Source organism: Cyprinodon tularosa, unplaced genomic scaffold (assembly GCF_016077235.1).
Source record: "Cyprinodon tularosa strain WSP-4 unplaced genomic scaffold, ASM1607723v1 ctg228, whole genome shotgun sequence".
In the NCBI taxonomy this organism is placed as follows: Eukaryota; Metazoa; Chordata; class Actinopteri; order Cyprinodontiformes; family Cyprinodontidae; genus Cyprinodon; species Cyprinodon tularosa.
In genome coordinates, this window is record NW_024038851.1 from 493033 (window position 1) to 505294 (window position 12262).

General features: G+C 35.3%; 1 protein-coding gene across 1 annotated transcript in view; it reads left to right on the top strand.

Moving 5' to 3' along the window:
* The window catches only part of cplx2 (complexin 2), a 48278-nt gene extending 37713 nt beyond the window's left edge, over positions 1-10565 (top strand). Inside the window, exon 4 of the mRNA XM_038286560.1 lies at positions 3328-10565. Within this exon, the coding sequence (XP_038142488.1) occupies positions 3328-3522 (195 nt within the window). The 3' untranslated portion in view covers positions 3523-10565. The remainder of the gene's footprint in view (positions 1-3327) is intronic.
* The last annotated feature ends 1697 nt before the right edge of the window (positions 10566-12262 follow it).

Sequence of the window (12262 nt, forward strand, 5' to 3'; positions counted from 1 at the left end):
CTGCGTCCCAATTTCACGGCTAATTTTAAAAGGCTCCAGGCTTCTGCGTATTTTATCAAAAATAACTCAAACAGGAAAATGCTCATTACTGCCGAAAATACTTCAAATACTCTCATCTATTAAAGACCAGTTTCTTACTTTATTATCAGACATGCTAGATGTTTGTACTCTGCAGCTGAATTGGTAAATCCTTGAAAATATACTATTTTTTCTCCATTCAACAGATTTTTCTTCGTATTTATTTATTTTTTTACTTCATATCTTACTAAAGCAATGCTTGCTGTAAGCCAATATTAAAGTTTAAGTTAATTGACCTTGAAATGTGGACCTAGTTGAATTCCCATTTTTGAATTAAAGAATAATAATCATTGGTAATTTGTTAGGTGTCATACATGTATGTCTTTTTTTTTCTATTTATCATTTTCCAGTCTCAGGGTTCTGCCATTTGTTTAGGTTTTTTTTCAGTTTCTCTGTCATTTTATATCTTTGTAGTTGTTTTCTGGCACTGTTTTTTTTTGTGTGTTACTCGCTGTACCAGCCCCCCTAATAATTTCTATCTACACCTGATCCATATCAGTTGATTACCCCAGTCTTTGTTCTGTCTCCCATATATATACTCTCTCTGTGCAGTTGTTCAGTGCTGGTTTCTTGTTGCTTTGACAGTTAGCTCCTCATGTGTCCTACCTGGTGTCTCCTGGTATTTTCATTGTTTTGGATTTGTGCTTCTGTTGCCATCAACTTTACATTAAATCAGCAAAAATCAAAAAAACCTCCACACATCCTGACATCCAAACAATGTTTAAAAGTATCTTGTCATTCTCCACCTAACACAAAGAAAAAATATATTCAATTAGTTTTACTTGCACAGAAAATCAAAATAAACATATACAATACATATTTGAACTTGCAAGCAATGATGGGTCAAAGTCAAAGAAAATAATGTGTGAATAAAAATATCTTTGGTAACCAATTCAGTCATAGATCCTGGGCACCGCCCAATCTCAGACACTCTGGTTTAACAGTCCAGACCAAGAATGTCCCCAAGTACTGCAGTCCCAGAGGTCATGCTGGAAGCCAATCCTGGTCAGGGATCCAGAACAGACAGGAACAGAACGGGTGGCAGGATCCAGACTTCCAGGCATCCACAAGCTCCCAGGCGGGTTCAGAGTCTGACAGGGTCCAAAAGGACAGGATCAGGAGCAGACAGGATCAGGTGCAGACGGGCAGACTCAGTGGCAGAGGGTAGCCGAGACAGGACGTGGAACCAGAACTTGATGCAGGACCTTTAAACTGGTCTCCTCCCTGGAGCCAGGCTTACTTGGATAAAAACTGAACCTCCCCACATATAGAGCTAAAAACCCAGAGGACTCAGCGGGGGAGGAACAGTGAACGATCAGGAGACGAGATAGACACAAAAACCCTCTTTCCAGTGGCCCCCAGGATCCAGGACAAGAACCATGAAATAAAAATAAAAGACAGGCTAACAGAAAGACAAATAATGATCTGGCACTGAATGCTCAGGCTGAACTGAATATAACCAAGAGGAAACAGGTGAGAGGAATAAATTATAATTGAGGCAGGGAGGGAAAACGACAGGTGAAAGGAATTACTAATTAAGGAGAAGCAAACATGCCAAATCATGACAAATATTTGCTGAAATTAGTGGATGTTTCAATTATTTTGCCTAATATTTCCTTTAAAAAGCAACATCAGCACTAATTTCCCCAGTAAAGTTCTCTGTGGTTGTTCGGATTTTTAAAAATCATATTTTATAGATCTTGAATTATCATGACTCTGATCAAAATACATATTTGATCAAATTACTTGCTTTAGCCTGAAAAGTATGATATTTTTTAGGATTCAACTTGAGATTTGCATTTTCTTTGGAAATCATTTTAGACTTAATTTCTTTACTTTGATCTTGGCTCAAGACTGGTGTGAAAAGGCTTAGTTGTGACTTAAAAATATACTCATCTGTTCTGCATTTAAAAAAATTTCTGTTATTTGATATTAAATGAAATACCTTTTGGACTAATGTGCTTACCTGTGAACACTAGGGCTGTGTTTAAAAAGATTGATGGTCCAATTTTAAATCAAGTCTTATATAAACTCCTACAAATATTTTCATATAACCAAGATAAGAAAAAATGCATATCACACTGTCCTTAAATCCACCACTTACTACTATTACTTCATGAAATTGCTGTTTACTGTTAATTAGGGGTGAAACAATTAATCGGAATAATTGTGATTAATCGATTATTAAAATAATCGTCAACTAATTTAGTAATTGATTAATCGTAAACTGGAGTATAAAGACTGTAAAATTTGCCATTTAGCTGCCAAAGTGACCCACTTAGAGCAGTAATTGTAAGAAAACAGTATATATATTAATATTTTGCATTTAAGATTTAAATGCAAAATCTGTTAATATACTCTATCCTTGACTTTTAACTCCCCCATCAATGCCATTATTGCCAAGTCTCTTCCATTTTGTTAAATCGTGAAAACAGAGCTAGTAAGCCTGTAGTACCTTAGATGTTCTTGGTTGCTGTTTTTTAGTTGGTTGTCCACTCTCAGGGTAACTTTGTTTGGCCAACCTTTTCTGGAAAGGTTAACAACTTTTCCATTTTTCTTCTTTTGTAGATAATGGCCCTCACTGATTTTTGCTATAAAGTCTAAATACATTTGCCATTCCCTTTCCAGACTGATAGATGTCAATTGTTTTTTATTTTGCTTATTTTTTTTTCTCCAACACTTTTTCAGAACTTTCAACACATCTTGTCTGGTGAGCTCAAATTTATATCACCAGGTTTGGCAGTGATATGGCTCAGCCATTAATAGTACAGCTGAACCAAAAAAGTGGATAATCAAATTTAACTCAAGATCTGAAAATAAAGGCAAACAATTCTTTACATAGGACCAAGTCGATTTGAAAAGATTTTTTCCTCTTGCAGAGTAAATCACTATCCTAAAACTGCCTTTTGTTTTTGTTCAGCTTGTCTTTGTCTCATATTGACATTTTTTTTTATGTGACACATGTAGAGTGACCAAGCAAAAACAAATAAAATCTATACAAGGGGAAATACATTTTTCACACCAATGTAGTTTAGTTGAATATGCTAAAATCTATATCTGTAAAATTTATCTTGATTTTAAATGCAGCAGGTTTTCCTGCTCTGAATTCAACATAAAGATAATGTTATTTACTGTCCAGTTGTTGTCTTTGATTTGAGCATTTTTTAAACTGAGTGTACAAATTGCTCTCCTTCAATAACCTTCTGTCTTTCTTTTCTTATCACCTGTTTTTTTTTTTTTACCTTTAAGTACGGCTTAAAAAAGAAGGAAGAAAAAGAGGCGGAGGAGAAAGCAGCCATGGAGCAGGCCTGTGAGGGTTCGCTGACACGCCCAAAGAAGGCAATCCCAAGAGGCTGTGGAGACGATGAAGAGGATGAGGAGAGCATCCTTGACACAGTCCTCAAGTATCTGCCTGGACCTCTGCAGGACATGTTCAAGAAGTAAATGAAAAAACAAGGAGAATCAAACGAACCCTGAGTTCAGGGTCCGTTCCGGCCTGGGTCAGGCTGCAGGGCAAATGGGGAAGCAGGGATCTTTGTGTCGGGAACCTTTAGTATAGACTCAGATGGTTTGATTCTAGATGTTTGGGTTGCAGAATTTGTTGGGAGCAAAATAGATCTGGGAGGGGGGGATTCTCAAAGTTTTAGAGGCTACACACTGCCTTTGTAGAGACATTTTATTCTTTTCTACTCCTTAACGCCTGCGTTGATTGGATTTTGGTTTCGCTGCATCATATTTTAAACTGCCAGGGAGTGCATGTTTTTATTTTTATTTTATTTTTTACATTGATTTAGACTGAAGTGTTTGCCACATTCCGATAATGGAGGACAACATTCCGCATTACACCTTTTCAAAGAGCTATGTCACCATGTTTTCGAGCAAACTTCAGTCATTATAGAGAATGTTTCCTACATCTGCAAACCCGAACGTCTTATTTCAATGACATTTACTACATTAGAAAAGTATTTAGGACATGTGCCTTCATATTGTCTCCTAAAGCAGTGGAAGTAGTAAGTGAGGGTTTCATTTTTGAGTTAAGTATTGCTGTTCAAGGACGGTCTTGAAATGATCTATTTTGTTTTACAATAGCACTATTTTTCACACAGAAGCGTTCAGGAAGACCAGGAAAATAGACTGTTTTGTTTTACAAACACATTCCCAACAGCTATTTAGACTGCCACAGAGTTTACAAAACTACTAAATTCTACATCTTAAGCAGCCTGAAAACTAGGGCATTCGACCAGGAGATATTAAGATGTTTAAGCAGATGTTCTGCAACCCTTTTAGTAATTTTGTTTTGGTTTATATATGAAAAGAAATAAAAACAAAGTTATTATGATTTTAGCAGTCTGATCCAGTTAGACAATCAAACAGTCCACCACTGGCTAAAAATAAATTATCTAATTCAAATTGCTAATTCATAGTTTATAATTTTTTCATCCTGACATTTTAATACATATAGAATATAGGTATCAGGTAATCCTCTGGGATAATGTTTCTTATGTTAATGTTAAAAAAAGAAATTATTTCATCGCAATCTGAGTTTTTCTTTTTTTTTTTTTTTACTTGACTGCATCTCCTTGACATTAAGACCAAAGAAATCCTGGTGAGATACCTCTATTTCTTTAGGCACCACCAGTTTGCGTACAGCAACTAACTTTTCTTGGCTTGCTGGTGAAAAATCTGCTGTACTGCATAGAAAATAAAAGTTTAGGCCAAGTTGGAGGAGGACGGGTGTGTGAGCTGTCACTGCCTAAAGAACTATTACTACTTTACATTCCTGAATCTCTTAGTCCATAGAGATATTATAATAATGTATTTGAGTAGATGTAATGTAATCTGCAACAATCTCTATTTAGTAAAAGTAACTGAATATGTGTACATTCATAGGGGAAACAAATCATGTCAGTCATTTCTAAACAAGTTGTGGGGATGTGGAAGTAGAAAATTGCTCCACAATTTAATAATGTCAGAGATCACTAGGACTAATGATGAAGCTGCACACTATAAAACCAGTTTCTTAATTTTCTCATTTTCTAGTTCAGATAGGACTTTTCACTAGAAAAAGCCATATTCTTTAGACTGCAATAACTAAAAATGATTTAAAAAGTATCAGTATAACATTGAAGCTTTCTAATTTTTATTTTCTGTTGTAAAATTAGACATAAGGTATTTCCATACTTTGTAAATCTCCATTACTTCACTACCTTGTATACTAAACATAAACAACAGAAAAAAAGTATATAGAAAAAGAGAATCCATTGTCAGAAGTGTCTCTGTGTTAAATGTGAATTGTAAGTGTGTTTGGTTTATGTATGTGTGTCTTTATACATGTCTGTGATGCGAGACCATGTTGTTGATTCACGTAGTCTTTGTTTAAACTGTAAAGGTGTCTTTGAGCTAAAATGTGCACAGGAAGAAGCTGATGTGGTCTTCAAGTTGTGCCATGTAAAAAGGAAAAAAAAGATTCTCAACACATTCCTTTTATATATTGAGCATGCAAGTGTTTGGTAGAGATAAGAATACACCAAATGTCAGACACAAACACGTGTGTATTCAATCTTGAGTTGCTGTTTCTGTAAAAGTCTCCAGGCAACAGAATCTGCACGGATACAGAAAAATCTGTTTTATCTTGGGCTCGAGGAATCTTTCATGTACTTTGCTGTTTGAGTAAATGAGTAGAGACTTCATGGTTAGTTTTTCTTGGATGGTAGGTCACTCTAAGGATGGGGGAAGAGGGAAACAATTTATGTAGTTTCAGGAAAATACTGCCTGTGTTTCTTATTTTGTTTTTCTTTTGGTAAGAAAATATATTTAAAAAAAAATACATTTCTAGTACTAAACTGGTTGCTTAAGCACCAATTTTCTACATTTACACTGCCACAAGTTTGACTCATGGACCTGATAGACTGCTATCCATGGCTTCAAGCACTGAGCCTAATAAAATAATGGAAACCAACAAGTTCCTATTTAAAAAGCACCATTTTCGGATTTTGGGACCAAAACATTAAATTATTACTAACAATATAAAATAGCATAAGAATAACATGAACTTACTGTCTTCATCTTCCAGCCATTATTGGCCTACAATTATTTATACCGCTCGCAGATTTAAATTTGTTATTATTTATACCTGACCAAGAAGTTTGTTTCAAATAAGAAAAGACAAACAATTCTTTAAAGATAACAGAACAATGTAAAAAGAATACAATTGTATGCAAATGTTTTATATCTATATAAATATAATTAACTAAAAGATGCAGTTGTGAGATTATTTTCACCAAATTATTGCAATTCCAAAAGTCAAATCATGCTTACAACTGCTGACCTGCTGTTTGCATGTTTCCACTGGTGTTTTAATGATTTGTCTTTGAGATTCAAGCCTCCTTGCCATCACCCTGATCTATTGTTCACGCCACAGATTCTCAGAATCAAGTCAGGACTCTGGTTTGGCCTCTCTAAAAATGCTATACAATGTGATTTTAAACTTAAATCTGCTAGGTTTATGAATAATTTTGTGCTTAACTGGATTTGGAGCTGCGGTAACAGCTAAACGTACCATTAGCTAGTAATGTTAGCGCATCTTTTGAAAAAGGAACGATTTTTGTGGTTAAACTTCAGGTTACATTAAACTCAAAGCACTGCAAATCTGCAATATTCTAATATATTCTACTGAAACATTTCGGAAATAGCCACAGCCGTAGTTATCAGCAGTGTGGGGAATGAACCCTGAAAGCTGTCACTCACAAATACTTCTAGAAAGGATTATACACTGATACACAGTGCTAATCTATAAAATAAAACTCACTTTCATATCTTGCATGCCCAACCTTTCTTGCCGCACAAACAGTGTCAGACCCTTTGAGTCATTTAAGTCAGTCCTGCATATTCCCATTAATACAAATGGCACTAACCATAGAAGAAGCAACACAGGGGTAGTCTTTCACAGGCATGGTGTAAGTACAGAGCAATATAACCACAGTGGAAATATTCATTGCAAAGTGTTATATTCACATCAGACAATGCCTAAAAGCAACACTTGTGTGGTCAAACAGTGTAGAATTATATGAAAATACACTTCCTTTAGGTTGGTGTTATGCTACCAGTTGTTGAATGCATGCAGCCTTTTCTCAGCCAGCCACTTTAGGGAATGTCGGGCACTAGATGTTAGCATATTCAAGGGAGCTCTTTGTATCTCCAGACCACAAGCAGCTTTGAAAAAAGATCATAAAATCATAATATTTTGGCTTCTGTCTGAAGATTCCAGGGCTGCTCTGTACTAAGTGTGATGCCCTCAAAAACAGTTAAATTGTGTCAATTATCAAACTCAAATCAATGGAATAACAAAGTGCAAGTAAAGTTACAAACTTTTCTACTTAGTTGCAAGTCTGTAAAACCAGCGTTCAGAAAGGTTTAGCAGTAGATTAACAGGCTTCTAGATGGTTCTGCCATCTGTATTACACAATGGGATAGGGTTAGGGTTTTCTATAGATATTTCGGGTTTGTTGTGTAAATGCAAAATTGTCAGTTTGAAGATTTACACAAGCATTGCTTATTTGTTATGAAATTCAAAAAGAAATCAAGTTTAAACATTTTTTTTGTTTTGGTCATGAAAATAGTTTTTACAAATGATCTAATGCAGACAACTTAGGTAGTTTTACCAATTCTAAAGGACTTAGCTTTAGCACCTTTTAAATGGAAATGTTAAAGTGCACATATGTTGTCATAATTATCCTGGTAAACTGGCTCAAAGACAGAATTGCCAACTCCTAAGCCCTGTAGTTATACAGATGATGAGACCACAATGTTATTTTGAGCCAACCAACATCTAGTAAAGAGACAAAATTAGGATGTGTGAGTAAAAAGTTTTCTTTTGATACATTTTATATAGCGGTAGAGTTTATCTTTGTTTTTATAACCGCAAACACTGTTTTATCCAAATTCTCATGTCTCCTTTGGTAAGACAACCCATTAAGAAAATATTTATATTTTAGCACAGCCAAGTAACTTAAAAATATAAATTGAACAACAGATATATTGACATGAAATTAACATCATATTTTGGTAACAACCCCAGAAGTATACATACAGAATATAGTCCAAAGTAATTCCTCTGTAGAGCGAGAATGGGCAATCATATGTGTTAAATAGATAAACATACTTAAAATTGATTGATACTTAAGCCTTTGTTGGTAGAGAAAGATTTAAGACATTGCCTGGATAAGAAAGAAATTCCCATACAAGCTTTCGTCAAATCTTACATTTCTTGGGGGTCTCTTCGATGTCCCTCCATCTTCTGGACTTTTCAAAAATTTTCTATTGGATTCAGGACTGGACCATGCTGCAACAGGTTTTTTTTTTTTTTTTTTTTTGGGATCAATAGTGTATAGAAAAATCCAGCCTTGTTGTATTTTCAAATTCTTATCAAAGAATGTCCTGGTATATTTCTTCTAACTGTGGAGATATGAAGTCTGACAGAACCGTGTGCAGAAAGAAATTCCCACAGTATAAAGTACTGCTTTTCTGGTGTTTCATAACCTTCCTCCTTCACATGATGTGTGTAACAACAATATTCAAATAGTGAATTTGTAATCCAGTCTGGCGAGAATACTCTGTGCCATGTTTTTACAAATGTTTCCTTGTAAACTTTAAACAAGATTGAGCATATTTCCATTTAACAGTTAACTTGTGTATATTCAGTTTACACAAAGGCCATTGAAAACAATTCCTGATATTGATCTGTCTAAATCTCTCTTCTGAACAGTCATTGGTGCTTTTTATCATTCGTTTCTTTCCCTGTTAGAAGTCTTGCAAGGAATACTTTTGATGAAATGAGGATGTTTCCTTTTACTTCCGTATTTTGGCTGCGTTGGTGCTCACTGGAAGAAATAGATCTTAAGTCACTGTTATCTCTTTTACATTAAGGTAGAGAAAGTCCTCAGAATGTAATTTTCTTTTATTCTTAATACAATATATTTGTCATGAATAACATTTATATGGGCCAATAGTTTGGATTGAATCAGATAATGGATCATTTGCATTGATAGGGGAATATATATTTCATCCCACTTAAGCAGGCTTGTTACTAAAATCGGGTGTAAATACCTTGTCAACAGACACATTACACCTATATTTACTATATATACCAATAAAATGGGCACTGTGGGAGTCTGGGCTTAATTAAACTATCATTAATAATAAAACTCTCCTTTTCTCTCTTTCTCACAAAATTTCTTTTCCCTTTAATTCTTTTTACTGGTAGGCCAGATGGTGATCCCCTGATATTATCACATTCAAACAAGCCCCCTTACAATAGAAAACCTTTAAAAAGCATAAGAACGGAAGCTGGGATTAAAAGAGACTCTGAACTACTGTTTTATCATTGGCCCTTTGTGGAAATAACAGCCATACATTGCCTGTATGTAAACCAGTCTCTTGTTGGGACTCATCTAAAGGCGTCACTGCATGTGAACTGCCTTTGACAAGGGCTATTATCACATCATGTTTATCTAAGGTTAGTGCTGCTTTTCTGTTGCATGTTTACTTGTCCCAAATTCAGCCTGGTATGTAAGATATATGAGAACATTAATATAGCTTTTACAAAAAAATACAGTTTTCTTTTATGGTTAAAACATTTACTTTACATGAAACATTTGTGTTTTAACGTGATAGATGTAGATTAGAGGGACTGAGAGAAAAATGTATTGCTTATGATGGAAAAGGCATCACAGATACATTGATTACCGTCTGACATTCATATAAAAAAAATCCTAAATGTTTATGACATTATTAGCAGGAAAATAGAACCAGAAAGGCTGATACGTCAAAGTGTGTTGCCCCAGAAACAAGTTTAAAAAATCCCAAAATTGTAATCAAGCAACTAAGTTGGAAAATATTTAGCAGAGTGAAACATTACCAGATGAGGTTGGACTTTTATTGTGGATGTTGAAACATTTGTCCCATTTCTATCTATTTCTTCAGCTGAATCCTGCCAGTAGATGATGAACATGCTCAGTTAACACCATATTTACGCTCTGCTAAATGAAGGAGACCTCTTGATGAGCTCTTGGGTGACTTTCTTTGCTAGCATTTGCACTAGGATGTTTTACTCATAGCTTTTGTGGCATCTGCAAACCACCTTTTTACTTTTGCCATATGAACATCATGGTGAAAAACAACACATGAACAGTTTTTTAGAACCTCCCACTGGTGATACGAGCCCAATCTAAAATGAAATTCCTGAATATGATTGTTTTGGACTTACCTTTCTTTGTTTTACTTTGGTTTCTTATTCAGGTTGAACATGGTGCAGAGGTTAAGAATGTACAATAAGAGTATATTATGTTTTTTCTTTTTCTTAAATGCATGTTATGTAATCAATGTGGAGCCCAATCACTGTAAACTGCATCATCAATGTAACTGAATCACTCTTTTGGAAAACTAAATGCAAAGAAATAAAAAAAAAAACAAGGTTTGTAAAAATCTTATATTCTTCTTGAGACTCAAAGTATTTCCTTGAATTTGCTCTGCATTTGTCCAAACGTAATTTTCTGAAATGTTAATTGAAGGGCCTATAGCATACCATTTGCCATGATTGATAATGCATACTACATATGGCTTCTTTGGTATTGTGTGAAGGACTAGAACAGCTTTGCTGGACTTTTACTGTCTCCAATCTTATTAAATAATAGCCTACTGAGATTGTCATCCATCTACCAAGGATCACAGCTACGTGTCTGAAATCGAAGGGGGGCTTCCAGATTGGCTTCCATACACAGCAAAAAGCCTGGCTGTGGAAGAGTCAGTAGTTCAATTTCAAAGGCGGGACTGACAGAGTCAGTAGAAATAGTTTAAATAGTAAATGGCCTGTACTTATATAGCTCTTTCTCAAGTCAGAGGACTTGACTAAAGCACTTTTCACTACATTCAGTCATTCACACACGCACTCAGACACTGATGGTGGCAAGCTACATTGTAGCCACAGTTGCCCTGGGGCTCACTGACAGAATTGAGGCTCCCAAACAGTGGCACCATCATCACACCAATCACATAATTACAGATATAGTGTAAGAACATCTATTTTTATCAAAGAAAAGCTCTTAAAGCAGCCAGTTGTTGAAATTTTAACGGTATAAACAGCTCTTGAGGGAAATACATTTAAACTTTGGTCCATTGTAGCTGCAGTCTCAAGTGTTATTTTTTTTACAGAAAAGTGGTGTTGCATTATAGTCCCACCTCCTGTGCTACGATTTGTCTGATGTTTTAAACCACAGAGTATTGAGCCTTCCCAGACTGACTTAAAGGGGAACGCCGTTTTTTTTTGTTTTTGTTTTTTTTGTTTTTACATTGGGTCCTTGATTTTACGTTATTACATCATGTTCTACTCACCCAAATTAGTTTTGTGTCATTTGGAAGTGTTCTGAAGATATTTGGTTAGGTTATATCCAAGTAACGTCTTCCTATGGGCAATGACTTGAGGTTCACACCCTGAAAAGGTGTTCAGAAGAAAATACTTTCCATGAGCAACCTCATCAGGCGGTTCTTAATTAAAAATTATTCGGTCCAATCTGTTTGATCAAAGCCAAAATTCGGGCAGCTATTCACCATTAACATATTAAAGTGCATTAACACCTGAATTTGAATAATGTGAATTAAGCAAGTAATTTATATGTTATCCCTTTGTATAGGAGTGTTCAGGAGCAAAGTGATGCGAAGGTTGTGTTTCTTAAGGTGGTCACAGGGTACTGGCTTTCTACTTTCAATACAGCACTGTGACTCACTCTGAAAAAATCCAGGACTGCCATGTTGAGTTAATCAGACCAAAGGCAAGTGAATAGAAGCTCCACCTATTAGATGACCCGGTGTCCTGTTTGCATCGTGAACTGGTGCTGAAATGTCAATCGAGCAAGAGCACTAAAATAGAGCAACATTCTAGAATCATTTGCGTTCGATGTGATTGCACCATTAGAGCCTGTCATGGTTCCTCCTGCAGAAAGCATTACAGACCAACTGATATACTCCTGGCCACTGCACTCAACCATTTAAATTAATGTTTCACCAATGTAGATGCTAATAAATGATTTATAGTCTATATTAATAAAATACCCTTTTATAAAACAGAAATGATAAAAGTTCTTGTAAAAAAAAGAAACATTCACAAATAAGAAAACCCGCCTCATGAGTG